General features: G+C 38.5%; 1 protein-coding gene across 5 annotated transcripts in view; it reads right to left on the bottom strand.

The window, feature by feature from the left end:
- Positions 1-26,118, bottom strand: part of dnah5 (dynein, axonemal, heavy chain 5) — a 112,542-nt gene that overhangs the window by 56,461 nt on the left and 29,963 nt on the right. For all 5 annotated transcript variants that reach the window (XM_037075714.1, XM_037075712.1, XM_037075713.1 and 2 more), the window contains 25 exons: positions 25,933-26,089; positions 25,399-25,611; positions 24,853-25,077; positions 23,804-23,976; positions 22,143-22,213; positions 21,276-21,383; positions 20,886-21,073; positions 19,736-19,930; positions 18,019-18,153; positions 17,666-17,773; positions 16,976-17,129; positions 16,618-16,764; positions 15,390-15,631; positions 14,080-14,256; positions 13,355-13,559; positions 12,968-13,110; positions 11,456-11,590; positions 10,993-11,115; positions 10,526-10,739; positions 9,847-10,070; positions 8,438-8,636; positions 8,155-8,327; positions 7,656-7,786; positions 5,638-5,791; positions 178-445 (listed from right to left, as the gene is read on the bottom strand). In XM_037075714.1, the coding sequence (XP_036931609.1) occupies positions 178-445; positions 5,638-5,791; positions 7,656-7,786; positions 8,155-8,327; positions 8,438-8,636; positions 9,847-10,070; positions 10,526-10,739; positions 10,993-11,115; positions 11,456-11,590; positions 12,968-13,110; positions 13,355-13,559; positions 14,080-14,256; positions 15,390-15,631; positions 16,618-16,764; positions 16,976-17,129; positions 17,666-17,773; positions 18,019-18,153; positions 19,736-19,930; positions 20,886-21,073; positions 21,276-21,383; positions 22,143-22,213; positions 23,804-23,976; positions 24,853-25,077; positions 25,399-25,611; positions 25,933-26,089 (4,262 nt within the window). The remainder of the gene's footprint in view (positions 1-177; positions 446-5,637; positions 5,792-7,655; positions 7,787-8,154; positions 8,328-8,437; positions 8,637-9,846; positions 10,071-10,525; positions 10,740-10,992; positions 11,116-11,455; positions 11,591-12,967; positions 13,111-13,354; positions 13,560-14,079; positions 14,257-15,389; positions 15,632-16,617; positions 16,765-16,975; positions 17,130-17,665; positions 17,774-18,018; positions 18,154-19,735; positions 19,931-20,885; positions 21,074-21,275; positions 21,384-22,142; positions 22,214-23,803; positions 23,977-24,852; positions 25,078-25,398; positions 25,612-25,932; positions 26,090-26,118) is intronic.

Raw genomic sequence — 26,118 nt, 5'->3', positions numbered from 1 at the left:
TTTAAGTAATTAGAAGCACAAGAGACATATTTTTACTAAGCTGACCAAGTGATAAATGACTGTTGTTATCTGATTTTGCAACAGCAGTCGGGCTAAATGGAAGGTAAACTGAAAGGGATGTATACATACATGGAAACAATTCTACCATTATATCTAACTGATTGTCTCTTAATGTACCTGCAACAAGAGCATCTTTTGGCCACCTACTGAACCAGTCCATGGTGCAGCCAGATATCAGCGCTGGAAACTTAAGCGCCCGGTTGCGGAACTTTTCCCCAACAGGCGAGAAGCACAGAACAACATGGAGATTATTTCGGACACGTGACATGAAGTATTCGTACAAGTTTTCATTGGTCGGTGGTCGCCTGGGAAACTCCCGCTTCATAACCGGGATGAGATCACTGAGGATCTCGTCAATCTCATCACGGGCAAATAGGTTGGACACCTGAGGTAAGAAACACACAAAGACACACAACCACTAAATTGAATCATCCATCCATCTTGACCCTCTCCTCTCTATTACCTGGTTTCAGTTTATTTGTAAAAAACTGAACTTAATTATTTTACAAAACACAGAAGTTCTTTGCCCTTTTTGTCTCCAATTGTGTATGCCAGGGAAATGCATTTGTCATTTGAATATATTAGGTATATAAGTATTGTATTGAAGCATTGATTATTGCTATTGATTAATAAATGTTCTGAGAAATTAACTCATGCTATTTTAGAAGTAACCTGGCTAACTGAGTAATCGTGCTTACTGTAATATCCCATGTCTGGACTCATTTTGTTTTTGGAAGGCAGCTTTCTGACCAATGAACATAGTAAACAAAACCAATGTTGACATTCTTTGCAGTTCCCTATAAATACTGGAGCATCTTGTTTTTTAGGTTTTTATGTGTGGCCCCTTTTTGCAATAAGCTAAAAAATAATTTACTGGTATGTGACTGTTTTGTTATTTTGTGACCATTTTTTATCAAATTTACCGTGTCAATGTTGATAAAAGACAGCTGCTGAATAATATTTTATTTAAAGTAAAGCACTATTTCTTTCTTATTCATGTTAACTTACAGTGGCTTACGACTGACACTGTAATATTTTTGGACATGTTTGACTTTTTTCCAGCTGATTATGCACTGAGCTGCAGGCACTGCTCATCCTCCCCACACTGCTTTGGCCTAAAAATCCTCACTCTATTAAAACACACCCTCTTTGTCTTCGACTTGTGGGGATAGTGGTAGTGCATGCTCTCACATTGCTTTTAGCGCCTTTTCACTAAATCCCTAGTTACCAACAGAGAGACTGAGCGAGTAACAGAAAGGACAGAGCAGGAGAGAGTTTAGGAGGGGCATGGGGTGTTGTGGTTCGAAGCACCATGTCTGGAACATCTGCTGGATTTCTCTCATATAAACAACAACCTCACACCAACCTCACTCTTCCTTTATTCATTTCTCATCTCTGTTAGTGTCTCTCACACATAGTCATCCTAACTGCGACACAAACTTCTCTCTCCCTCCACCATACCAACCACAACACATAAACCTGTCACCTGCACACAAACAACACCCAGACACACACACACACACATTCTCCCAAGTGCTCCCCACTTCTATTCACCTCCCTTGGTAAAACAGCTGCTGCATGAAGTGTTATTTAGAAAGGGAGGGTGAGCAGGAGGGTGAGCAGATTGAAAGGAGGAGCATAAAGGAAGAAAAGATGAAGAAATACATATATAAGAGGAGGTAAAATTGAGTGGAAAACAGGAGGTGAATGATACAATTTCTGTCTAAGGTCCAGCGTATATTAAAGATTCTAAACATAGTAAAATTAATCTTGTCTACTATATGTATTAAAGCTCTCACCAAAATGTGAATGTGAATGTATATGAGTCAAACCTTTGTATAAAAGCATAATTTTGACAAAAGAGGCACTTTTGAGATTTACCGTATTTTTGCTTTTTGGTCAAACTAATTTTAAATGGGAGTGCTTGGGGCAAATTAGCGATAGCATCAAAATTGCTATTTTTAAAACACTAAGAGGGCTCGACACAACATGAAACTTTGCTCGTAGTATCACCAGGGTCTCTCCACATGAACACGAGCATTGAGAACATTGTTTGTGTACACAGAGTATGCTAAAAAGAACATTTTGAACAACTCACCTTAGCAGTAGCTTGCTCTGCTCGCAGCCATCATAGCAGCCAAGAAGTATCGATCTCCGACTGCGACGTAACAAGGACGATTAAGGTGGACTGCTACTGTCTTCTGGCAACAATGCGACGCAATAACTCATGTGACTTTTCCAGCTTTTGATGTTAGTATTGTTCCTGAGGCTCCCTTTTCAATTTCAAGGTCAATATTGTTTTTCGCTAACAACAAAACAATTAATTATCCATGCATTTATATGGAACTAAGCTTTAGGAGCTTTAATTATCTTTAAGTCACCTCCATGTTACGCTGCATTCAAAAATCAATACTTCTCACTGGCAGGATGGCAGCGAGCGGAGGAAACATCTGCTAATATGAGGTGTCCAAAAACTTTATTTTCAGCAAACTCTGTGTACACAAACAGTGTTTTCAATGCTCGTGTTCTGGTGTAGAGACCCTGGTGATACTACGAGCAAAGTATCATGTTCTGTCGAGCCTTCTTAGTGTTTTAAAAATAGTGATTTTGATGCTATTGCTAATTTGCCTGTAGCACTCCCATTTAAAATCAGTTTGACCTGAAAATGCAAATACGGAAAAATTTGGAAAGTGCCTCTTTTGTTGTAATTATGCTTTTACACAAAGTTTTGACTCATATAAATTCACAAAAAAAAGCCTAAGTTGCATTTTGGCGAGAGTTTCACGTTAGGGTGACAGCACACAACCACAAGGCGAGGAGGATGGTGATGCATAACTCAACCAATGGGAACACAATATGTGAATATCACTCATGTTGCATCAAACATTTTTCTTTTCACAGCCAGCATCAAAAATTACAGATGAGAAGATAACATTTATAAAAGCGAAAAGATTTCTCTATTACTCTGGCAGATGGGGAATTTCTTATAATGCTCTTTGCTTATGCTTTGCATGAAGATGCTAACATAAAACGGGGGCTGTTTTCACAGCTTGTTGCCCTCACGGAACATAAACATTCAAGCACAGGGAGCGGGGAAGAGGCAGGTAAAAGCAGCAAGACTCCTGTGTCAGCACAGAGCAGCAGTAGGAGTAGAAGCTTAATGGAGAAGTAACTGGGGGCGAGATACTGTTTAAAATTTAAATAGCTTGACATTAGAAGTGAATGAAATAGTGATCAGTTTGCTTAGTCCTGTCAGTTCATACCAGGCAGGAGTTCTTGCTCACAAGTATTTCAACGTTTCGATCTTGGCAATCAATGGTCGCTTTTTCTTTGATTGTGACTGCATCTTTGGTGATTAGGTCATTGCTGTGGTGATTTGTAGAACTGTTCTTCAACAAGAATCAAGACAGTCTCAAAGAAGAAGGGGAAAAAATGAAGGTAGGTGGAGAATAGATAGGAAGTACAAGCAAGGGGGGACAAGGATTATCTGAAGAGGAGGTGTGAAGGACATAAAGACAAGAGAGAAGGGGCTTAAAGGCACATGAATAACAGGAGAAAAGGGAGGACGGAAGATGAAAAAGGACAAAAATTATGTGTCAGAATAGAGTGCGAATTGAGGGAGAGAAAGGAAAAGAGAGGGCATAAAGGGAGAATGGTAAAACAAACAGGAGGTAAACCATACAATGGGGGAAGAGGGAAAGGATTAGTAGGTAAGATAAAATGGGGGGAGAAAAGGTACTTTAAAAATGCACCACCATTTGCCCTAGTTACAACACAATCAATGAATCCAGTAAAATGGCTGATCATGGGTCTGAAGCTGAGTATTGTGCAGCACTTGACCTTGAGGCGACCTGCTCCAACCTGCTGCTGTTACTGATTAATACATGAAAAAAGCAATTCTGCAGCTATAATGTAGAGTGCATCAGAAAAAGACATATTTGTATCTGTCTGTCAGTAACAGCTTCAATTTATTATATCCAAAATCAATGGGAAAAACAATTGTAAAATGCTATCATATTGACAGAGAAAATGCAATTTCCTTTGTAATTTGATTAAATTAAACTGCACTGCTCATACTGCAGGTGAAGACGACATGGCTTTCTCTTCTTGGAGACTGCTGTCACTGCCTTAGTATAATCATCATGAAATCTTTATTTCACTCATGGGCAAATTGCTCGCTCTCAGTTTCAGCTGTGTAACAAAAGTATAACTAAAGCTTTGGTGTTCGACAGACTAGATGGTGTAAATGCAAGTATCTGAGTCAGCTTTGTGTATCCCAGTAGGCTTTCCCTCATAATAAAGTGTTTGTGTTGATTATCAAAATTGCCAAAAAAAAACACAGATGTGGCAGAGCATTCATTAAAATGTACTTAAGCAGGAGAACAAATCTGACTGCAATGATACTACACTAATAAGCAAGACTTACATCTAAAATATATGGAAAAGCATGCATATGCGGCATGCGCTGGGAAATGTTTGGTTGGATGAACTAAACATTTCCCCCACCTAATAAAAAGTAACAGTTACTTGTGACTTTCCCAACAACATGTCTAAGTTTGAATTTTTGAATAAAGGCTGAATTTGAACTGAATCCTCAAGCCACATGTCCCACTTAATAAATGTGTACTTGTGGTATCATACACCAAGATAGCTGACGTGTTGGATCAGAACATGCTGTGTGTGTGACCTCCTAATAAAAACAGTGAAGATGGTAAAGGTCACTAAGTCTTATTCCTGTCCCCAGCTACAGAAAATCTAGGCTATCTTACAAAAAACAAACTTAAAAAAGTTATCTTTTATCAAGGAATAAGCTCATGGTGTAGTGTATAAAAGAATAAACTTTTTAAGATTGAGTTGATGGCAGGCAGAATACTTGGCTAACCCCCGAAAGCCCTTGACTCAACTTTTTACAAAGAGGAAAGGAATAAGGCGAGGAGTATCCTGAAACAAAGCTCCAATCCACGCTTCAGCCAGTTTGAGCCTTTTAAGTTCTGGGAGGCACTACAGAGTCCCTCTAGCTACTAAAAATGTTTTCAAGAAGTCCAAGTGCCATCAGCATTGGTAACTCTTTTTGTTGTCATTTCTTGAGTTTTGGTGAGCTGAAGATGCATTTCCAAACTGGTGGACAAAAAAGATCTGGTCTATTTTAATGCACATTTATAATACTGCAACTTTCTTTACAGTGAAACTGACCATCTCAACTTAGACTGGTTTAGAAAGCAGCTGCATACCTTACTTAGTTTTGCAGAAATCTTAGCCACTCATCCTCTCAAGTAGTTTTGAAAAGAATTTAACATCTAACTGCCACGTCTAAGGCTACACATGGCCTAATGCTGACCTACCTTTCTTCGTGTGTGTTCCTTTTGAGCCGGAAAACTGATTTTTGCGATTCTTCCTACCTCAAAGCACCAAACCAAGGGGGATCTTTTTCTGTGAGGGCCCTTCAGAACCTCAAAATAGCATCAATGTATTTGACACATTTAACATGTTCACATCAAATATAAGTTTATACTCCAATAAGCATGCATTCATGCATGTGTGTTTTTTGTGTTTTTTATCCATGTGTATGCTCCTGACCTCTCCAGATGACAGGACATTGTTCATGTACTCGAGGAAGGACTCGTCTTTGATTTCGTTGTCAGTAAAGATGAAGCTGACGCCTTTGCCGTTTTGGCCAGCCATTCTGTACAAACCCTTCAGGTCATCCATCAGGTTGGCTGTGTTGTATGAGCTGGCAAAGAACAGAATGCATAAAATAAATATGGACTCCAGATTATTTATTTTCTAGGTCTCCTATTGTCAGACTGAGCAAAGTTGACGGGGTAAAATGATAAAAAAAAGGCCTATATTTTACTTTCAGAATGATACTGTCTGAGTTGGGCATGATGTACTGTTTGAAGTCAGCGCAATATCACACTGTGCGACAGCCATGTAAATATAATTACAAAAGACATCTTTAAATCGTTTATGATCAAATCATACTGAACAGTGATGTGCCACCTTGTCTTTAAATATGAATATACTGCACGGTGTGTTGAAATTAAAAGATTTAATCATTAACAGACTTGTAGCACTGTGTGTATGTGTGTTTGTGTCTGCAAACACTGAAAGATTTTCAGGTTACAGATGCTTTTATTAAGGCAGTGAAAAGAGGATTGTGGGAACATGATAACATATTTCTGTCTTACTGGTTGTAAAGAAGTAAGCAGTGTCCTAGTTGCTTGTTTTCAAATGTGCCTCCATCTGTTTTTGTATGTGAACTTGAATAAATTATAGCAAGTGAGCTGAAACATAAGCAGGAGTGTGAAAGTTGAAAATTAATGGGTGGAATTAATGGTGAGAAACTAAATGCTAAAAACTCATCCTAACCTTGTTACTCTCTTGTTAGAATTTAAAGGAATAGTTTACATAAAAGCAATGAGAATAGATTGCAGAGAATAAGTGTTGAATGAAAAATAGAGATGTAACTGTACTGGATGTGCATGCAAAAGACAACTGGCTGTATTTGTAAAAAAGAGAAAAAAAAAAAAAAAACAAGGAAGCAGAAAAAAGATATCAAGCTGCCTGTTCTCTAGAGAGGGTTGTGCAGCCAAGGGGAGAAACACAAGGCTCATTCATATTAATAGCAAACACTAAAATCTGTTAGGAAAAAAGCCGACGGGAAATATGACAGCAACAAATGCACATGGGGACCGAGCGAGAAAAAACATTTGACAGGTTGGAAGAGCGAGACAAAGGCCAGAGTGAGACACAGAACAATGAGGCAGACAAAGTGTAGGACAGAGCCAGCAGAGAAAAATTACTCAGTTGAAGCAAGGACAAGTTTTCCTTATTCTGATGAATCAACTGCACTTAAAAGAGTCTTAAACAAGAAAATAATATAGTTTGACTGAGAAGACGGGTGGCCAGCACTCTAAAGATTGCTAATCAGATCACATTTCTTATAGAATATATTCTTGGCAATTCATTCGGATTGCAGCTACTGAAAGATTATTGATGCATGTTTTCAAAAGCAACATTCCCCTTTTACAGATGGATTTGTTTTGTTTTAGTTTTTTCTACGCTGACTTAATATTTGTAAAGACACCATGAGTGACATCCTCTTGGTATTTTTGCTACACAAAACACTTAACAAAAAAAAAAAAAAAAAATGGTTATATAATTTAGCCCGAAGACTTCCTCTCCAGAATGTGCCTTGATATCATTCAAAACTAATGGGCCGTTAACAACCATATGTTGTAGATACAATCAAGACTTAAGTATGACTCTACAATGCTTATATCTTGTCTCCACTGCATTAAAATAAAGGAGAAACATGGTTTTTCCAAAGCAGCTGGAGTTCTTCGTAAGGCTGAAAATCAAAAGAATGATTGTTGGCAGCCTTTCGGTGTTCATGCTGATTCTGATGAGAATGAAATGATGACTGCCTGGGAAAAATGGACTATAATAAGCAAAAAGAAAAAAAATGGTCTAATCTAATATGTTAGATGTTATCATCTTGTTATAATTCAAACTAAGCATTTCAACATTTTGGCTAAGGTTAAGGTGTATGGACAAGGAATACCTCCTGTGTTTATGTATTGTATGTGCATTACCGTGTGAGAGTAATCTGGAAGATCTTGTATCCAGCTATGAATGAGGCCAGTCTGGTCAGGCTCTGTTTACCTGAACCCCCAACACCAACCAACAAGGCATTACCTCCAGGTGTCCGGATTATCCTGGACACCTACACAAATAAAACCATACAAACAATAAATAAATAAACAAACAGGCAGAAAGAGTGGGAGATTCTGTCTGAGTACAAGTGAGCAAGCATGCAAGTGTTTTAAAGCATCAAAAGTATTAAGTTGTTCTATAACTGTACTCAAGACAATGGTATGTTTCTTTTGGTCGTTTGTTGCTTCTGGGTAAACACCACATGATGATAAGTCAGAGTGAGGAAGGAAGTCAGAATATGACTAAACACTGTACTTTTCTGTCTGAGTCATGTCACTTGTTTACACTTTTTGTTCTTTTCTTTGAAATAGAGAGCTTGTGATTTCTACTCTTGCTAATATTACAATTTCTTGGTGGTGTGGCTAGACCCTGAAGTACCTTGACCAGATGTATCATGGCATCCTGAAAGAAGACCATATCCATGCCAGTGCCCCTGATGCTCTCATTGTAATGGCTCAAGAACATGTTCAGGCGCTCCTTTAAACTCTCAAACGAATCCATAGGCTCGTACACTTTGGGCAAATCAAAATCTGAATCTTCTGGCTCTTCCCCTGTGAGGAAATAACATTTTACATTAAAATGATCACAGTTCCGTTGTGAGATATAATACAGCAACACTGTTGAAATGTTCAAGTTCCAAGTCTTTGTGATGGATCAGTACCTGTAGCCTCAGGTGCGTCTCGTAGAAAGTCGACAAAGTAACTGTCTAGCCCACAGTCAATTATCTTCTTGTGCTCCTCGCTGAGCTCCACCTCTACCAGCTTTACCAAAGCCTGGTCAAACCACTCCACATCTTCAGGCATGGTAAATCTGTCAGCTATCACACGTTTGCATTCATGCTTCCACAGTGCCAGCAGCACCTGGAAAAATACAGGTTTTGTTTTTTTCATGTATTATTTTTGCCATTTGCCATTTCTGCCATTTGGTCTTACTGAATTAGGTAATTCAGGTCTATTGCACATGTTGATACAGAGAGCATTGTCAATGACATATAACATTGATGTGGAGAAATTGTTATCATTTATAAAAGTCTTGTTTGATGGCAACGTTAAAAAAGATTCAAAAACACTGAGCTGAGACACACTAGATCATTTACTCACACTAATATCTATTTAGCCACACATTGATAAGATGTATTGATTGCAAGAATTCTCCACTTACAGCAAACTCACCATGAAATAAAACACTGAGAATGGTACATTAATTTGTATTCTCTATTCTTGAATTCTCTTGGAGTGAGTTAGTTTATTCTAGTCTTGCCAGACAACTCTGTGTCTTCAGAGCTGAGGTGGCAGCCTCAGCAGGGATGTTGAACATATTTGCCTCCACTCTGAGGCAGCCTTAGGTAACAAGATATATTTCATTGTATTAAATTATTCAGTGAGGACACAAACCAACAGAGAGTTGGCCACCTCAGCAAGAACTGAGCTTGCAATGCCAGACTTTTCTATTCCTTACTGCCAACAAGCTCTTCTGTCTCTCTCCACTACTGTAAATATATATCATGTATTTGTATACTAGATTGTCCATATAAGTAGAGGGTTTGGTCATTCTCTGTGAGGCTCTCTACAGTACTCTAGTCTATTATACAGTACCATACTACACTGCATTACATTATGTTACTTCTCTCTATGCTCTGCTTAGACAAGTAACACACACACATGTAACTGGACTACTGGGAGACATTATGTCAAAGCACTATAATAACCTGGTAACTGTATTTGAACTAAGGCTGGCATATGTTAGGTGTATTACATACATTAGAATGTTGTGGATTTGGATGGATGGCTCATTGAGAGACTTATAGGTCTTTATATTATAGTGTTATTGTTAGTTGAACTTCCGATTAAATTATTTTAGATTGTCTATTACTATTGTCTTACCATTATTGTTTGAATTCTCTGTCATATACTAGCATTGTTGTAAAACCCTTTATACATGGTCATGTAACCAGTTTAAACCAGTTGCAGCGTAGCCATGTTAGCCATCTTCCTAGGTTACATGACATTTTAGAAATTAAGTTATCCCAAAAAAAGTAAACTACTGTACTGTACAGTACTGTGTCCTCACCTGAACAGAGTTCACCACCTCAGCGTTGGTACTGAGCATGCCTTGCCAGATCCTAGAGAGATCTCTCAGGTTGAAAATGTAGTGGAACTTGGCTGGAGTTGGAAGCATCTTGACTTTTGTCAACTGCCAGAGACAGCGGGTCAGAGACACTAAGCGGCATACTGTGCTCTGAACCTCACTGGTGAAACCACGACGTGCAGAGAAGTGGCCCACACCAATTACACCTGTGTAATAAAACACATCATATTCATTAGTATATTAGTTTAATACACACTTGATACTGGGGTCAATATTTTGAGTTCATTAATGATACTTAAATGTTGTAACACAAATTACATTGCAAGGAAAGTGGACATTTTATTATTCATTTCCTTAGAATAGATTCAGCATCATTAATATCAATGCTGATAATACGTTTCTGTTTTTTTTTTACAGTTTAAGATCCGTTTAACCAGAAACAGTCACTATGACTCTCGTCAAAGCCACCAGACTCAAAAGCAATTTAAAAATAAAACTCCAACCCATCTTGGTTCCAGCAATGATCAACTCTGCTTTGTTTGAAATAACCTCTTTCACTTATATTTTGGGGGAAACGGTCCTGGTTGATAACACTTTAACATTAAGCAAACTTTTTAATTCAGTACTTAATTCAGTAATGATTTCACTGCACTCTACTCACCAAATATCTTGTCAATGGAAGCATTGGAAGGCAGGGTACAGTTAAAGATGGAGAACTGCCTTTTCAGTCTCTGTGGGATGTCATTACGACCTCCTCCTGGATGGATCATAGCTGCTAGAAACTGAACGTCCACAATATTGGTGAACTCTCCCGGCTTCTCCAGATTGAAAAACCCATTTTGCTCCATGAGCTGCCTGACAATCTCATTTGTCACCTATGAGGAAGAGGCATTGGTTATAATTTCATGTTAGCATTCTACTTAGCCCTTATCATCAGTTTCAATAACTATTATTTAATTAGGAAACAATATGTGTAACATTAAATTGTCTAATAAATGAAAAAAATACTTGAATTGAAATTGAAAAAAAATAAATAAATAACTAGACATTAGTCACTAACCGAGGAACATGAGAGGGAATGTTTGGTATTCCAACTTAAATTGAATTGACGTTATAATAATCTCAAACCTGATCTCCCCATTCGTTGATGACAGGCATGTTGATATCGTCTATAAAAATGGACATTTTCTTCCCAGCAGGGGGTCCATAAGTGGTCCCCATCCTCTTGTCCACATAGCTCTCTACTGTCCTCTAAAGCAGAAAAGGTTGAGCGAAGAAAACAAATAGAACAACACATATGGTGATGAAAAATGCAGCTAAAAGTGCGAGGGGGAGAAAGTAAGTTCCACTCAAACATAATCCTGATTAACAGCTAGATCAATGTGCCACTTAGCCATGCGCAGGAAAGAGACAGTGTTCTTTCTGTCAGTCTGCACATGATTAATCAGACTGGACAGCAATCAATATTGCTTCACAAGTTCATGATAATCTACAACAAGTTAACACAGATGTAAAGCATCCATCCTCTAACGACTGCAAAGAATGAACCTAAACTGATTAAGAGTATAGGAAACAGATGGTTCTGCTTTACCTGGAACATGAGTGGTGTTGTGGCGGAGGAGAAGTTGAGACTCTTTCCAATGTGGGTCTCACGATCATACTTGGACATGTAGCCCTTGATGATAACAGTCTTGGCTGTTCCTTGCTCTCCGATCAGCAAAACAGCCTGGGAAAATGTTTAAATGTTTTTATTTTGGTTAAGTTTTATGTGAGACTAAACTCAAAGGCAGTGATAATGTAAATTCCATGGAGTGTGAACCTGAAATGGGAGTCAACTATTTAGTTGAGCTTGAAATTTAATCTGTTGACTAAAACTATGTTTGTTACTGTTTATAATAGAGGGCATATGCACTTAAACTCCAATACAGCACTCTCAGGAAAGATAAGTATTCTGTGCAAGTAATGAAGGCTGAATATAATTAATCTAACCCTGCCTCTATATATTGATCACTATTTAGTAATAAATGTTAATTAATCATTATGAGAATGACAAATGATTTTGCATGGATCCATTTGTCAAAACAACGCAGTAGCCTATTACACAGGCTTATCTACAAGTTTAAATCTCAGCAAGTAAGAGGTGAAAGAGCTGCAAATTCAGTAAAACCATCTGTAATATGAAGGGGCTTCTTCTAAGATTAGCGGCAAGGGAGGATTACATTTTAATACCTGAACAACAGATTCTTAATGGTAAAGTCTATGGTAATAAGACAAAACTAAAAGAAGGCTTGAGTTCATCATGCTACATGAACTGCGCCAGCCATATAAGCTATTGATATGGACCTTTATCAAAGCTTAACATGATGAAACAAAGGTTTTATGATCAGTATATTTTTGCTCGCAATTTAGATCTATTAGTCTCTGGGGGACCAAAAAAGAGCAATCCAGGTAAATGGAAGTGAGGGGGCTTCCAAAATGAATAAAAATATATAAAATCTCACCCTGACACAAAGCAACTCTTTATAAACAAACACACTCCCATGTAGAAACTCCCTACTCTCCCTTCATGACATTAAAAATCTGAATGTTTCTCACATACATGCATACATACAAATTCACTATGATGAATGCCACGTGGTGGAGCATTTGATGGGCTGTTAAGTAGAGTATCGACCACAGTATTTCTAAGCTGGTCTTTTAAAAGAGCTGTTGCTGTATCCAGCCCTGCTGCTATGTTATTGATCTTGAATATGTGCGTGTGTCTACTCAGCTGTATCCAGGAATAAATTAATTATACACTAAGAGGAGAAGAGGTTAAAGTGGTGATACCCTCTCTAAAACACTTAACCCACATCATAACCCTTAAAGTAGCTATGAAGAGCTCTATATATATATATATATATATATATATATATATATATATATATATATATATATATATATATATATATATATATATATATATATATATATATATACCCAAAACATTTCCTCATACTCTTTCAGACTTTTCTGAACTCAAGTTAAAATGACCCTTTTTCTGGATGCTAATGTTTGACTAGCAGTCCACATGCAGTGCTTGTCTTCTTGCAGCAAATCTCACCTTGCCCTGCTTGGCAATAGTCTGAATCAGGAAGTCAGTTCTAACATTGTCGACATTGGGGACCAAGATGGAGCTGTACTCTGGGGTGAATTCAGATGGATAAACATACTCCTCCACTCTGGTGCTCCAGTGGACCCACTGACCTGGAACAAGAACAATTGAGCATGTGTTACAAAGATGGACTCTGGTGTAGAGATAAGTTCAAAACATTAAACAGACACCAAGTTCTCCTCCAGTTTGGGAAATATATTTATATTTCAGGGTACAGCCTCTGCCAAAATAAAGCACAGCATGAGGCATAATGCTTCTAGTCGTCACAGAGCAGCTTTGATATTTCCTGGTAGCAAGTCTACAAGTGATATCATCTGTTTATCAATGCATGCATACCATCTGCTGTGACATGGTAGTCGAACATGGTGTCCTCACTGTCAGGAGGAATGTTTGGCAAGTTTAGATGGATACTCTGGTTTCCTCGGAGCCAGACCTCCATCTTTCTGCGATCGTCCAGCTCAAGTAAGGCTCCGGTGCTCCACATCAGGGCAAAGACATACAGCCGCTCCAAATGTGCTCTAGACAACTCACCCCACTGCTCCTGTAGAGTAACACCTATTTTAGATCAATGGCTTCAAAAAAGCAAACTTAGGGAAAAAAGAGGATTGTTGACCCAAACACAAAAATAATCATGTAAAACAATTATTTCATCAAAAATAAAGCTTTGCCAACCATTTGGTCTTGAATTAACTATTACTGCTAATAGAATGATGTTTACATCCCAGTGACCTTAAAAAGGAGCAAGAGAGAAGGACAAAATGTATTATTGCTGGTTTTATGTCCTAATTATGCTACTTTGCATAGGGCCTTCAGTGGGTGTTATAAAGATGACTTTTGAGTAATTTTTCAGTTTGTGGGATTAGAAACTGAGCCAACATTTATGCAGTAATCATCTCACATCTTACATTACAGGTGTTAGGGGTCTCTCTTAGATCAGTACATGATTCAAAACTCCTTTTTCCTAATTTTGGCAGTATAAATTTCCCTCTTCTAACATGTATGTGTGCTGTCTGAGAACCATCTGTCCCATGGATGGGAATTCCAAACAGTTGTAACTTCACCTTTGGCGGTATGAGACCCTGTAGCATGTTGATGCACTGCATGATGACAAATGCCTCGAGCATGTCCATCTTGAACTCCAGTGACTGCACACTGAAGCGGTAGAGCTCAGAGAAGGAGGAAGAGAAGAGTTCCCTCAGCACCTCTGCTTCCTGAGGGGAGCGTTTCTTCAACCAGCCCTGAGAACAACAACAGCGTCATTGTAGTTAAATAAGATTTTATTAATTACATTATTGTCAAACAACACAGGTTTTATGTAGTGTTAACAAAACATTGGCCAAGCTGTATGATGTGTTTCTTTTCTTCTTCTTTTCTAGTCCTCTAAAGATAACTGATACCATTGATAATATTGATGATTAATATTATCCAAATATGTGTAATTTTGAAATGATTTGCTCCATAACGCCTTTTTTTTCATTTAGATTGAGATAATGCTGGATAGAGTATCAGGTCTGTGTCAGTTTGGGAACCACTGACCCAGATACAGTAGTGAATGTCAATGAATGCTTTTTTAGCCAACGGCACCTCTTCAAAGAGTATTTTTTTTTGTTATGGCACACAACTCCCAATATAACATTCATATATGTTCACAGATGCTTTCAGTTTCAACAATCTTAGACTTAATGTTACAATCATTTAATTCTACTAAACTACATTGTATCAGTTTTAATTAAAAAATGTCAAGTGAAGCAACTAATGATACAGGCCAAGTGTTCAAGATTTACTGATAAATGCTTAACTTAAAATAAACAGTAAACGTAATTAAATGTGCCATTATGTTAAATGTATTTATTTTTCTACAAACAAAACAAAACGAAACAAGCTTGCAGGGATTTCCATGGAACATGTGAGTTTGCTGTTGATCTGGTGAGACCACAACCTGTGGGTCAGACTCCACTGACAGGCGGTTTCTTATCTTGTATTCATATATGATGGTGACGAAAACGAGCAATACCACACTGAATCTGACATTGATGGAGATCAGTCTTTGTCAAGCAGCAAAAAACATGTCCTGTTAAGCTGTTAGCAGAGTTGTGTTCATTCTGATTTTAGTTTCTTTGTGTGGACTCTGAGAGCTGAGGTGTTTGAGCTCTATCAAATCTTTCCATCACTTGCTTCCACTTGCTAATGAACAGGAGCACTTCATTTGTGCTCCTGAAAAACTCCTAAGCAGGAATGCATGTTGTGCGAACCACTGATCGAGATGCTGTTTAGCGCATACACACTATAAAATACCAAATCACAAGCATTGCAATTTCCAATGCTTGTAGGGAAAAAAACAAATAATCAGGTTTTCATTTAGGCAATTTACCTCCAGTATAGGGCTCCAGTTGAGCACAGAGGAGCTCATGAATACCATGCCATTCCGTGAGACTGTGGCTGGAGAGGCATTGTCGATGTTATGTGGCTCAAAAACCACTTTACAGTTGGGTGCCATAGGTATACGGTCTCCATTTGCCAGTGTAAGAGTTCTGTTGTCGTCTAAAACTGAGTTTAAGTTCTCAATCCAAATGGCATCAACGGGTCCATCAAGCACTATCCAGATGTTCTCTCCTGAAAAAGAAAATAGTGCTTTTGTTTGTTTACATGTTAATGAATATGATATGAAGCATTACCTATTGTAATTTGCAAATGGAGAGGATGAAATAGTGTATACATTTAGTGCACAGATAAGGTGGCACCAGACTACTGTGTCTGCTTATTGGGGAGTTCAAATATTGCTCTGCTCTTATGGTTTGTCTCTACAATATGGATAAAACCTCAGGAGTTATCAGTTCGCAAGGAAATAACAGGACTGTTTTCAAGCTGCACTGAGTGGTATGTTCAGTAACCTGCTGCACAAAGGCAACATAAAAGAATATAGAATTAATTCTGCTTGAAGATATGCGTAACAACGTGAGAGCATAATGTACACTGAATACTTGATTTGCATTTGACACATTAAAGCAAAGGCACATAATGTATATTTATAACAATGTACACATACATTTTTACCAAAGTGTGTACGATTAGGTATGTGTGGAAAAATATAACAGCTGTTGGTGCTGCTTTGAACTGTGGATGTCCCAAGACAATTAAACTTCTCTGCAAAGTAATAAGAGAAAAAAGACAAGCCTAGATTAACAGGAGTACTAATGAATCCTTTTAGGAGTCACTTCTTAATTCAGCAGGGATCCCTCTCATGTTTTTCTCTATTCCTCTTCTTTAACTTGGAAGAGAGGTTGCTGTTATGAAACCATGCTCCCTTATTTGCCAATTAAACAGTTATTACAGCGCGTGTTACGCTCCCTATAGACTAAACCTCTGGTATTTGAAGATATTCAGGTTAATCCCAAAGCATGCCTAATAGGACTCATTTTTCAGTATTAGGTTTTAACCAATAAAATGTAAAAGGTTTATTAAGATTAAATAGTCTCTAATTTACACAAAATATGATTTAATTTACATGAATTAGAACACTGTAATAAATACTAATTCAATATTTTTAAGACTTCATTAATGTCAGCTCATCTCACCTCCAATTAAATTAGTTTTCTGACCTTTCTTTGCTCTCAGCGTTTTCCTCCACAGTGTGGAGAAGATCCCATCAGTCCAGTCGTTTGTGGCAACATCCAGTCGACCAAACATCTGAGGTGCCGTGATGGCTTTGGGGTTCATGCGCATCTCTTTGTGAGGTTGACCACACTCTGATCAAGAAACACATTGCAAGAGATATTAACTTTTGTAAGGGAAGAATATCTAACACACTGAATGTATTCAAACAAAAAGATGCTTGTAGAAAACAACATGCACACAGGTTTGTTTGTTTTCCCTTTCAGTTTAACGGGAGAAAGTATGATTCTCTCTCCTTGTCTCTCTTCTTCTGAACATTCATCCCAACCATGCACAAAATCCTACCTGTCATAGCTCTCATTAGCGTGTGTATGCAAGTTGTTTTTCCAGCCCCACTGGGCCCGAGGGCCATCATGCCATGTCGGACCCTCTGAGTCTCAAACAGTTGGATAACCTTCAGCTTCCAGGGCGGGTGACTGATCAGACCTGCATCCTCAACCTGACAGAGCACATTGTATGTTATTTATAGTACATCTGCAATTTATCATACCAAGCATTTAAGTATTTATACTAAGTTGTGAATGAAAATTATATTCTGGCTGGCTGGAGGTTGTCAATTGATTCCTGTTAAATGCACACCTATGGAACTACTCAACAATGCTGTAATTCAAAAAGCTCACATTTTGCTGTATTTCTTACTTTCTATTTTCCCTGCACTGTTTGCCACTTACTTAGGTTAGGTCCTTGACAAATGGTAAATGACGCTATTTGTATCCATTTGGGTGCTATAACTTGAGGCGTTTAAGAGTGACAAGAAAGATACAGGGGTCCCACAGTCCATTAGTCTTTTGCCCGACTTTGCTCAGCTTCTTTTTCTGCCACTCTCAGCTTTTGTTTACTTTTTACTCTGTCCTTCTCTCTGTCACTCCTCCACTGTTCCTTCTCTCTACCCCTCGATCCCTATTTTCCTGTATTTCTCTGCCATTTCACTCTCCCTTACACACTCAGACAAATTCATCCCTCACTGCCCCTTACCTGATTGTCGATTGCAGCCTCTAGTTCAGGGTAGCCTGCTTTATCAAGTTGGATGCCTGGGAAGAGGTCCTCAATCAAGCTCAGGAAAAGCGGCTCATCCTCGTCGATCTAACAAACACACACATGCGTACAAACAGACAAATGTTAGCAAAACCCACACAAAGCAGCTGGGAATGATTTATCTTAAATAAATAAACATATTTATCTATCATCTATCATTATCTTAGATTACTGACCTTATTCCTATTCTATTGTTCTGCTAATGAAAATGTACATTTTCTTAATTTATCTATTCTTTAATTTTGTTTACACACTCTTGTATTATATTGTATTATATTCCATTCTAGACTGACCAGTTTAGATAAGTTCATGTCCCTGAGGACCCTCATAACGATGGTGGACTCTGTGTCATTGGGGTTGGCTCGCTTGGCTGCTCCCAGTGTTCTCAGCACTGACAGGATGTTCCGTAGGCCAAAGTCATAGTGAACCTAAACAATCACAAATAGCATTTAGATTCATCATTATTTGTAAACATCTATGTAAAACCATATATTATATATACATATACATAGACACACACACACACACACACACACACACACACACACACACACAGTGGAGATCAAAATTAGAGAACAATTAATTAATACTTGATTCATTCTGGAATATTTTTATTTTTGTTGTTCAGAATTTGACAGAATATTAACTGTGGCTATACCACGGCTGTACTAGCGTGTTTTTTAAATAACCAACGTACTTCAACAAAAACTTTGAGCAAAAAAAAAACAATGAGCAAAATTAGAGAGCAGTAACCACTGTGTCAGAAGAGAAGATTTAAAAATTTTATTTTAGGGCTGATCTGGTCTGGTCCATTCTTCTTGCAGTCTCTTCCACAGTTTGGTAACTAGAATGGGTTTCTTAGTCATTATTTTGTCACCAAGGATTTTCCAGAGACTCTCTATGGGGTTTAGACCTGCACTCTGGGCTGGCCATTTCATTGTTTCAATATTCTTAGCTTCAAGGAACTGCTTAACCCGTTTTGCAGTGTGACAGGAGGCACTGTCTTGCATGAAAATTGGGGGACAGTTGCAGTGAAAGAATTGCATACTGTCAAAGGAGGTTCATTTAAACATTGGCATTCACCCTGCCATGTAGCTGTACCAGAGGCCCAACTCCTGCTGCAGTTTGCTCCCTCAAACTATGACACTTCCTCCTTCAAATTTGACAAACTAATTTACACACTTTGGGTTCAGTCTTTCCCCAGTTCGATGCTGAACATATTCGGGTTCCCATCAGACCCAAATAAATTGAACTTACTCTCATCACTGAAGTGCACTCTGGACCAGCTCGCCTCTGTGCCCCACAACATGCTCCTCAGCAAAGGCAAGTCTAGCCTTTTTATTCTTTTGGCTGATGAGAGGTTTGGTCACTGCTGAGTGGGCTTTCAGTCCAAATTGTCTTAAACGGTGAGACACTGTTTGCCGAGACAGATCCTTGCCCTGTTCAGCACTGAACTGGCAAGCAATTCCAGCTGCAGTGTTGAAGCTCACTGAGAGTCTTCGCATAATCCTGTCCTCTCGTGAACTTGTTTTACGTGGACGACCACCCTTTTGGGGGGACTTAAATGAATCTGTATTCTTATAAGGTTTCAATATTCTTGAAATCACAGACTTGGAACGCCCAACCTCTCTTGCAGGGTTTCAGTCATCTTAGAGTAGCCTGTTATCTTGCAAAGTAACTAGGAGAGCTGCCAGATAAATAGGGTGTGCCCAACAATTAAGTAAATTCTCATCAGGTGCCAGATTAACGCCAATAACTGGGAGGTATCTGAAAGCGTTCTCTAATTTTGACCAGAGCTGTTCTAAAAATTCCTCAATAAGGTTTTTAGATTATGCTTGAGAATACACTTAAAGTCTGAAATATGCTCAGAAATTTACCCTTATATTCATGTTAGCATAACTTAAAACATATACAAACACTGACTTTAAAATTTAGCAAATTATAGGTTGGTCTCTAATTTTGATCTCCACAGTATATATACAGAGCTAGGAAGCATCACATTTTGTTTACCTGTTTGGAGAGTTGCTCCTCACACAACTTGTAAAGAGTAAAGAACTTGCGGGCCAGTTCCATGTTGTCTATAAACCCACAACTCGCCAGTTTTACCCTTATGATGATTTGACGGTCAGGAACCATCATAGCCACGGAGCGGAAGTTGATCTTCAAATTCTCAGGAAGCTCTTGACGACCTGCATACCCTGGGTTCTGATTATACAGGGAAAGAACAAGTGAGTTTTAAATGGGGCAAAACCAGAATATAATGTAAAACTACACATTTCACATTTCACAGACGTTTTAGACGTCAGATTTTAGTGTAACAAATAATACATGAAATAAATACATGTGAATAACAAAATAATTCATACAGTATGTTATTCAACAGATTTATAAGTAAGCAGGTGTATGCATGTAGTCCATTTAACAAGATATATGTGCACACCACATGTTGTCACTTTGTGTTTACTCATGATGAGTATACATCAGAAAACTACACAAAATCTTAGGTTAATACTAGAACATCATTAAAGTTGATAGCAAGCTATGACTTAGATAGTTAAACCCCTATAGACACAGCTCTGTCCCTCCTCTCCACACATCCCGCCTTTGATTACTCTCTCTATATACATGAGTACACGCACACATATGCGTGCACTTACACACTCACCAGCACACAGACAGTAAAAGCAAAAGAGAATAATCTCTGACCCCTCTTCCCATGTGAGAGAATTATTCCTCTGTTCTCTATTTAATGACTTGCCTTGGGATAGCAACTGTGCCAAGGAGACAGAGTGATCTTACAACTACTTTACGAAGGAACACTGACTAACATTATTAAAGAGGCAGGCCCTCGTCTTTAATATTGTACAAACCGATTTATAAAATATTACATGGTCTAGGTCGATTCCATTTAACTACGATAATCAAATATCATGAAATTGTAATATTTGTGATTTATTGCATGCACAATAAATAACAAGACCAAGTTACTGTGTGAAATAGCATTTAAAGCTAAAGGTTGAAACTTTCCTCAACAGATATTTGAGTGGGTGGATTTTCAAAAGCTAGAACAATACCATGAGAATGAAGGTTATATCACTACAACATGAACAGCAGTTGTTTTAATAGAATGTTTTAATAATGGCTCTCTTATGTCACTGACCATGGTAAGGAAGATACCAAACTCAGGGTTCATATCGACATTGTCTCCATCAGTGAAGATAAAGTTTTTGCGACGTTCTTTCTTGCAGGTGAGAACTATCGCAATCTGCTGGGCCGCCACAGATAAAACTGGGAGGTCAATGCGGTTGAACTCGTCAAAACAACCCCATGAACCGGACTGAGCCAGACCTGGAAATGACACACATGCAACATTATGGTTACTTCAAAAGAACTAAATGTATGACTCCAGAATAATTCAACGCACCCAACTGTTGCAAACCCGTCAAGCTTCACACAAAGTTTTAAGCCTCTGATGGGCTCTAACCCTAAACCTTTTCTTGGGATGCTTTTTTTTTTGCAATAAAGCACCAAGTTGAATTGTGACTTTTACCTTTGAATATTCTTCCCAGGCCTCTGAAGTCCATCTGGTCAGAACAGTTGAAGACCACAACATACTTTCCCAGACAGCGGCCCATGTCTTTTGTCGTCTCTGTCTTACCTAATAACGAAAGGCAGATTTGTCACATCCCAAAATGAAATGTAACAATTTTTATGCCAACAGCAAAACAAATATGTTTTCTAACCAAAACACCAAACTTTTTGATTTGTGGTCAATTAAAATGAAGTGTTCGGGACCGGTTACCCTTTATAACGGTCTGAAGGCAGTAGGTTAATGAGTGAATTTAAATTTACTTTTCTGTTTTTCGTTTTTAAACTTTGTAGGATGCATCATCATGATGAAATGCATCTATTTATGTCTATGTAAACTTTAAATTAGGACTTATTGGATAAGTCGGAATAACTATATAATAGCCAATCTTCTGGTCTAATAGGTCATATAGAAGCTTCAGTAAAGAATTCTATAAAAACTCCTTGTAGTACATTTAAGATAAAAAAAAGTTTTAAAAATCAAGAGATTAGACAAAATTTAGAAAAGCCAATAATGATTTCACAACCCTTTAGCTTTAATTTGGGGATCACTGCTGTAATTCAACAAGGGACAAGTCCACAAATTATATGCAGCCAATTTTTTGTGACAATATCATAATCTTGATGCCATTTCATTATAGTTTACTAATGTCATGTGACATGTGCAAGATCCAAATGTTCAGTTACATCATCCATTTACCTTTCGTGTCATGTCTGTTGACTCGCTTATTTAATTTTCCTAACTGGATAAAATGATCTATTTTCCTAAGTGGAAAAAAGTATACAAGTATCATTGTTTCAAGGTAAAACTTTAAGGCCTCAATCGTACCTGTTCCTGCAGGACCAGCAGGGGCTCCACCCATACTCATACCTAGAGCCTGGGCTAAGGTGATGTAGCACCTGACAAAACATAAAAAGTGAGACAGTTAGATTTCATAGGCTTAATAAACTCTAGAATTTGCTTCCTCATAATGCAGTTTTTATTTCGCCTCACTTTCAGCTTAACACACAATAAAACTAATGTGATATGATTCTCCACAGGGAGGTTGAGGGTCAGAGACACCAAGGTCAGACACAGCTAGAGAATGATAGCCCCAAAGCTGGTAGGGATTTAGTGTCTTGCTCAAGGACACTTCACCAGAGAGGATGACTGACACTGGGCCCTGACCCAGGCCCTATGGCTAAACACTGGACTTCCTTTTTATGGTGAAGCTGGCCTCATGACAAAACTGCACTTGCAACCAATTTTGTGCCCTTCAAAAAATGTAGAACGAGTTAGAACGTAGCTATTAAAACTATTTTCTCATCAATATTATCCCTCATCTTTTATCTCCATGCAGTGGAAGAAAGGATGAAGGACAGAGAATGTGAAGGAGGAAGAGTTAAGCCAGTGATTGATAGAGGAAAAAACAGCAAAGCACACATTAAAAAAAGAGAATGGAATAAAAATAGTTCTGGCAGGAAAAGAAGGCTATTAGAAAATCAGGGCTGTTTTTGCGCCTTTGGCCATAAGGACAGTGTGCCACTTCTTTGGAGAGCTGCTGTCCAATGTCTGCTGGAAGCTCCCTCCCTGCTGCTGTCTCTTCTCATTTCTTTCTTCTTGTGTCTAATCTTTTTTCTCTCCGTCTTGTCTCATATTTCTCCCTCTCTGTCTGTGAGTCTGACACTGGCTGTTTGCAGTCCTTTGCCTACCTCCCTCTGTCTGATTCTCTTCCTTGCTCTCTGACAGTCATATCCACTGTAAGTGACAGAAGTGACGACTACAGTGCAAGAGTGCCTACTCCTCCTCTCTAATTTCATCTCTTCCCAATTTATTGCTCTCTTTCTGGCTCTCTTCTCCTAAAGTTGAATCATTAGTCAACCGCACACTGTAACCCAATATAAATTGATGCTATAATGAACATTTATACTACATCACAGAGAACAGTTACCAGTATGTTGTTACTGTAAACATCTTACATATTTCCTTCTGATCTATGAAAAAATGAAGACTAAATGGAGTGTGGAATGGATTTACACTGTTTTTTCCTTAGACAAAAGCTGGGTCTCAAGTTACTGCCAGGACAAACAGATACAAGAACAAATCAAGGCAGAGAAAATTTAGGTGGGTAGATAAATTATCTTACCCTTGTTCACTATTTAAGGATAAACAGTTACAAACTTTCAATTCTAACTCTTTTGAAGTAAAATGTACTTTTGACATATGGTCCAGAAGATACATTTTTGGACAGTCTCTCACTGCAGGCATTTGATGTAGGATTTAGTTGTGCACATCAATTGTGATGGATTTATTTGTGCTAAATTTCAAAAATGCTAGGCAACCATTACAACCATGATAACAGACACACTGTCGGATAAGCATTTTAGGTCTTTTAAAAATGTGCAAAATATCTGTGTGTATAACTTTTACATATGACAGCACTTGGGGTAAGTGCAACTAAAAGTCCATGCATGTGTATTTGTGTGTGACTTCATGGATGGCCCCTCTACCTGTCAGTCAGTGGTGTAATGACCAGCCTTTCAGTGCATCCCAAGAATTCATTCTGGTAGACAAAGCCCACATCTGTGATGTTGATGATCATCTTGTCTGAGTCCTCATTGAAGTAGAAACGACACTGCTTCAGCCACTCAAAGTCGTTGGGGCTTTTGACATGGAGTCGGCACTGGAGGGAGAAAGGGTAAGGATGAGAGTGAGGAGGAGGAGGGACAAAGGGAGAAGAATTGAAGAGTGATTGAGAAAAAGTAGACAGGGAGAGAAGAGAAGCAAGATAAAAGAATCAGGAGAGAGAGAATGGTGATAGAAGAATAGGGAATCGAAGGGAACCATTCAAGAGGTGATGTGAGGTGTGAGATAAAAGCAGGAAGAAAAAGGGAAGGTAGGGTGGAAGGGCAGGGTGTATGAGGTGACCAGAAGGTGACATTAAAAATGCAAAAGGAGGGGGGAGAGGCACATAAGAGGAGGATGAAAGACAAGATGTGAGGTGATGAGAAGAAAATAAGGTGTAAGGAAGATAGAGTAGATAATCAAGGAAATGAAATACAAAGAGATAAAAAGTGTAACAAGGGAAAAAAGGGATGGGATAGAAGGTGGTCAACAGTTAGGAGATATGATAGGAGAGGACAGTAAGGTGAAGAGGATGGCAAAAAGATGGAGGAGACTAAATTAATACAGGTAGGAGGGACTGAATAATAATGATAAAAAACAAGTGAAAATAAATTTAGTTGACACCAGCGCTTTTCACCTTGGAGACCAGCTGGGCAATTTACTGTGCTTGGAGACTTCAAAGAGAGTCCTTTGTGTAGGTCCAAATATCACTTGGCTGACACTGAAAATGCTTTGAAGACTTTTGTCAAATAGAATTGGCTCTTTTCTTCTGACCCTAATCCGACAGTATTTAGATATCAAATGCAGTTCTATAAAATAGCTAACTTGAGCAGTGGATTATGGTCGATACATTTGAAGAGAGAATGTAATGAGCTGGTTTGAGTTGAAAGGACTTCGCCATACTTTGCCATATACATACATACAACATACTCACCAAGTCATCAAATATGTCTCTCTGGTGAACATGGATGGTGATGAGGGTCTCATACTTGGTCCTCTCCACAGCCTCCAAATCTCTTGTGGTCATGTCAATGAGTGTGTTGAGCAGATCAAGGAAGAGCTGGTTGGTTTTGGCCATGATGCGCCGATCATATCGAGCATTGGTGAGCGCCTCTTCAGAGTCCCTTGTCCATATCATCTGAATTCCAAGCAGGCCAACCTGGATCAAGGACAAGGAAATTTGGTAATGACATTATTGCGTGATGGTCAAATGTACTGAGAACATTTAAATTGTAATAATTGCCTTTTTAAGCAATCCATACCAACATTTTGACTTTAATTACTTCCCTGAAGATGGAATAAACACTACAGCACATTACTGAAATATATTTGCCAATTTCACAATGTTAGTCTAGCTTTCATAATCACTTTCTTCCCAGGACACAGTCTCCTAATGATATTCACAGAGAATAATGGTATGGTCCATTTTTCGAAATATTCTTATTCTAAATCTTCTTTTTTTGACCCATCTATAATCTACCTGAGCGGGGAATGAGTTGAGGAAGTCAATCAGCTGGAAGCCAGAGTCCTGGATGGTCAGGACAGCTTGTCGGATCACCAGATGCAAAGACCTCTGGGATTCCTTTAGTAGAGCGTTGAGCCAAACCTCTACATTACCCTCTGCTGTAACAGGACGCTCCAGCTCCACGGTCTCCCCCTCCCGTGATGATATGGCCAGAATACGGTCATATACCTGAAGATGATGACATGCATTATAAATCAGAACCATAGATTCATTATCATATTTCTAGTGTCAGTTAGAAAAGAAATATGCCAACATTGGTATTTATTCTCCTTATCTACACTAGTCTGATTAGTGAGTTCAATTTATTTGCCCTTGTATAGCATTTTTTGGTCTGTTTGCAAATTGTTGTTTTCAAGCCCGTCAGTTCTGAAAATAACATCTGTCAGAGTTCATAAAATAAACCATTGTTCTGTTACCCTGACCTGTCAAAAGGTCAACTGTGTAATACAGAATTAAAAAATAGTCTAAGGGGTTCAATGAAACACTCACCTTGTCATGGAATCGGACACATTTGATGTTGTCGAAGACGTTGAGGAGGTGTGCCTGGATTGTGTGGGAGTCAGAGGCCTGGCCGAGAATCTCCAGCAGAGCAGGGTCAGACACAAAGAAGAAACGAGGAAAAAGCAGACGCTTCTTCTCCAAATAGCTGTTTGACAGAATGATGAATAATAAAGG

The sequence above is a fragment of the Acanthopagrus latus genome, chromosome 17 (genome assembly GCF_904848185.1).
Source record: "Acanthopagrus latus isolate v.2019 chromosome 17, fAcaLat1.1, whole genome shotgun sequence".
Taxonomy (NCBI): Eukaryota; Metazoa; Chordata; class Actinopteri; order Spariformes; family Sparidae; genus Acanthopagrus; species Acanthopagrus latus.
The sequence above is the reverse complement of the archived record's forward strand: the minus strand, read 5'-3'. Positions and strand labels throughout refer to the sequence as shown.